The sequence below is a fragment of the Mastomys coucha genome, unplaced genomic scaffold, assembly GCF_008632895.1.
Source record: "Mastomys coucha isolate ucsf_1 unplaced genomic scaffold, UCSF_Mcou_1 pScaffold20, whole genome shotgun sequence".
Lineage (NCBI taxonomy): Eukaryota > Metazoa > Chordata > Mammalia > Rodentia > Muridae > Mastomys > Mastomys coucha.
The window spans coordinates 107,506,964-107,510,746 of NW_022196903.1; the positions used below are offsets into that span (position 1 = coordinate 107,506,964).

At 50.6% G+C, this 3,783-nt stretch overlaps 1 protein-coding gene across 1 annotated transcript in view; it reads left to right on the plus strand.

Moving 5' to 3' along the window:
* Slc6a1 (solute carrier family 6 member 1) overlaps nucleotides 1–3,783 on the plus strand; it is a 33,678-nt gene that overhangs the window by 26,993 nt on the left and 2,902 nt on the right. The window contains exons 13-15 of the mRNA XM_031382963.1: nucleotides 1,029–1,131; nucleotides 2,458–2,558; nucleotides 3,222–3,389. Of these exons, the coding sequence (XP_031238823.1) occupies nucleotides 1,029–1,131; nucleotides 2,458–2,558; nucleotides 3,222–3,389 (372 nt within the window). The remainder of the gene's footprint in view (nucleotides 1–1,028; nucleotides 1,132–2,457; nucleotides 2,559–3,221; nucleotides 3,390–3,783) is intronic.

The window sequence follows — 3,783 nt, forward strand, 5'->3', positions numbered from 1 at the left end:
TTGTGCCACCATCTTTTTTCTGTATTGAGCACCATTGTACCAAACCCCATCACACCATTGTGAGATCCATGGCGTCCCAGACTAGTGGGAGAGGACTTTGAACTAGGAAGTATGGGATAAATCTAGAGAATGTGGCATACATCCCAGCCATGGAGGGAATGGAGGGGATGAGAGAGATAGGACATCAGGGGGATGGAGGATGAAGGGTTGGGATAGTGAGCTTGCAAATGCTCATAGAAATGAGTCAGAATCAAGTTGGGAGTGGGGCCTTTGACACCATCACTTTCCAAGTCCCTTCTGTCTATCTCAGAGAGGAATGCTGTGCACACCTGCTGTGAGATAGCCGGACCCTGGGATTCAGCAGTTACCATGATGGGCACTGCCTTGTTGGCTTTGTGGAAGGTTGTGGGGAGTCAAAACTAACATGCATATTAGCTTCTTTCTAAGAGGAAGTGCCAGGAGGGAAATGGATGGTAGGTTCAAGAATGACCAGCACGGATGGGAGGGGCCCTAACTCACAAGGTAGCTAGGAGAAGCTTCCATAAGCAAGTGACCACTGAGCTTTGGGAGTGGAGAATCTTAGGGGAGAAAGCAGAACAGGCACAAAGGCCCCATAGTAGGAATGCATCTGAGGAGGCAGAGGTTCAAGAGGAGACCAATGTGGAGGAAGCAGAGAGTGGAAGGATGGATGGGGATTCAAACCAGACCTTTCGGGCTTTGCAGTTAGATCTGACTTAAAGCGATAGTATGTGTGCATCAGGAGAGGGTTTAACAGGAAAGAACCATCACTAATGTATGCTGGTGATGGGCCTGCTGTTTCCAGTCCTACTGAAAGCCATACAGGAAATAGGACATCATCTTCCCAGCCCCGAGACCATGAGCAGCCATAGACCCTAAGGACTTCTTCACTGCACTCTCAAGCCTTCTGCCTCCATGTGCCTAGTCCCTGCCTCTTCAGGATCTTGAAACTGGGGGAGCATGAGCAGGAATGGAGCTATGTCTGCACTTTATCCCTTTGTCTCTTTCAGGGTGGTATTTATGTCTTCAAACTTTTTGACTATTATTCTGCCAGCGGCATGAGCCTGCTCTTCCTGGTCTTCTTTGAGTGTGTCTCCATTTCCTGGTTCTATGGTGAGATCCAGCCCTCCTCCCTCATTCATCCATCCACCCATCCAACCATTTATTCATTAATGAGATCTTGACTATTAAACCTGTATTTTGCCTTTCTAACACATCCACAAGCTTAGTTAACACAGGTGCTGCCCTGTGTGACGGGGAGAGTCACACATGTTCTTTGACATGCAAGCCACGGGCTGCAGGGATGGCTCAGAGGTTAAGACCATGGGCTGCTCTTGCAGAGGATCCAGGTTTGGTTCCCAGCACTCCTCATGGAGACTCACAGCCTCCTGCAACTCCAGTTCCAGGAGACCCAATTCCTTCTTCTGGCCTCTGTGGACACTCTCATGTACATGGTGTTGGACATACATGCAGACAGACACTTATACACATAAAATAAAAGTAAATACATCTTTAAAAAGTAAAATGCAAGCCATTATGACTTCATAAGTTTGAGGATGAAAACATTGGTTTGAAACTGACTAGAGGCCTGGGCTGGTAATATGGCTCAAAACACTTGCCACCAAGACACCCCCACAAGCTCACCTGTAGGAGGAGGCAAGTGCCTCACACAAGTTGTCCTCTGGCTTCTACATGTGCCTACGCATACAAACAAAATAAATGTGAAGAAAAAAAAAAGATATTTTATCTGAAAAAAGGGGAACCCCAGACTATAGCATTTTCTAAGTCATGTGCTTGATGACTTTAAGAGCATATATGGTTACAGGTGTGAAGTATTCCAGAACTGATCACAAAGGATCTATTTTATTTGTTTCTTGTGGGGCCAAGGCTCCTGAGTGATAACCTGGGAGTCATGCCCTAAGAATATCCTTCCTAAGTGTGCCTCTCCCCCTCTTCCACCTGTACCCCATCACCTCCTCCCACCACTGTCCACTCCTCCCTCCTAATGGGTCCCCTCCATGCCCGCTCTGTGACTTTCCACAGGGGGCACAACCTGCTCCGTTCTGAGGCCTTCAGGTCTTTCTTTTATCATTAGCATTGATTTCCTAAATTTGGAATCTCTTCACAAGTTACCATCTGTTTTTCATAGTAAGACCATCATGGGGAAATGTGCCCTCCTGGCAAAGCCAGTGAAGGAAGGCATGGCTAGGACAGGTGTCTGTGGGCGTGGCGCTAGGTGGGTATGTCTTTACATATTCCATGTTGTGGTGCCACAGGACTTGATTAAAACCAAAGCACATGTCCCATATAAGAGACAAGGACACTGGGGTTCATAGACGTGAGGGGACTTGCTCATGGCTGCACCTCAAGTAGAATTGGGTCCTAGACCACTGTCCTGGAAGCTCTCTCCTGCCTTCTGTTCTTACTCCCATGTCACAGGTGTCAACCGGTTCTATGACAACATCCAGGAGATGGTTGGCTCCAGGCCCTGCATCTGGTGGAAGCTGTGCTGGTCCTTTTTCACACCCATCATTGTGGCGGTAAAGATGAGGCTTGACCAGTCATTGGGATGAGGCTAGCCCACTGGGAAGAAGTTAGCCCCCTGGGATGAGGGGGGCTAACAGTACAGACAGCTCAGCTCCCTGGAGAAAGCTCTTGGGAGTGAGGGCAGGACAAATCTCTCCAGGTCTTCTGCTCCCTATGAGTAGTAACGCGCCCCTATACTGTTAGCTGCTCTTCGGTCTCAAGGCCTGCTGGGGAACAAACACATGGCCTCCTCACAGCCTCAGTACCCAGACTGTTGTTCTGAGTCACCCCCCTAGCTCAGCCTAGCCTAGGAGCCCAGGTTGCTGACATGCGGAGCCTTCTACTCTTCAGCAGGTCTCATTTTTCTCCTTGAGGGGTACTGAGGTCCTGAGAGCCTTGGCAGGGACAACCGAGGTCCTTGAGGTGGGGACTGGGCTGCTGCCTATATTGTGCGGTGTGTAAGATCATGGTGGCCATCCAGTCCACTATACCAGCAAGCCTGCAGAAGGGCGGAGGGTGTCTTCTCTCCAGGCCTTTTCTAGAAAGAGGAGTGTGTTTTAAGGCATTGCCTGTGGAGTACCAGGATGGCAGGCTGTGAGAGAGTCAGCTACAGTGCAGGCAGGGCCTGGCTTGGTCGCGCCCTCAGAACTGACTGGGATGCCCTCCCCCCTCCACAGGGCGTGTTTCTCTTCAGCGCCGTGCAGATGACACCACTCACCATGGGAAGCTATGTTTTCCCCAAGTGGGGCCAGGGCGTGGGCTGGCTCATGGCTCTGTCCTCCATGGTGCTCATCCCCGGGTATATGGCTTACATGTTCCTCACCCTAAAGGGCTCTCTGAAGCAGGTAAGCCCTTCTCCATTGAGGGAGGCCTGAGTCAGCAAGCCAGTGCCATTTAGAGTAGCAGGGAACACCTCTGAGGAGGCTCCCTGGAAGCCTGAAGAAAAGCCAGGTGGCCACGTAGTAGAAACAGAAAGACTGGTCTTAGGAGGGTGGCGTGGGAGGGTGGGATGGAAGGCTTGTACAAAGGTCCAGGCATCAAAATGCCATGAGGTTGGCTGGAGGGCAGGAGGAGGAAGTGGGGTGGGCAGAGTAAACTGTGTAAGGATTTGAAAGGAAGGTTGTGAACAGCATCTGCAAAGGCCCAGAGAAGCACATCTTGGGTGTTTTAAGAGCAGAGGTCAGTGTGGCTGAAGTGGGAGGAGGAAGGAGGGGAGGGGCAGTGAGGAAGGGAGGGGCA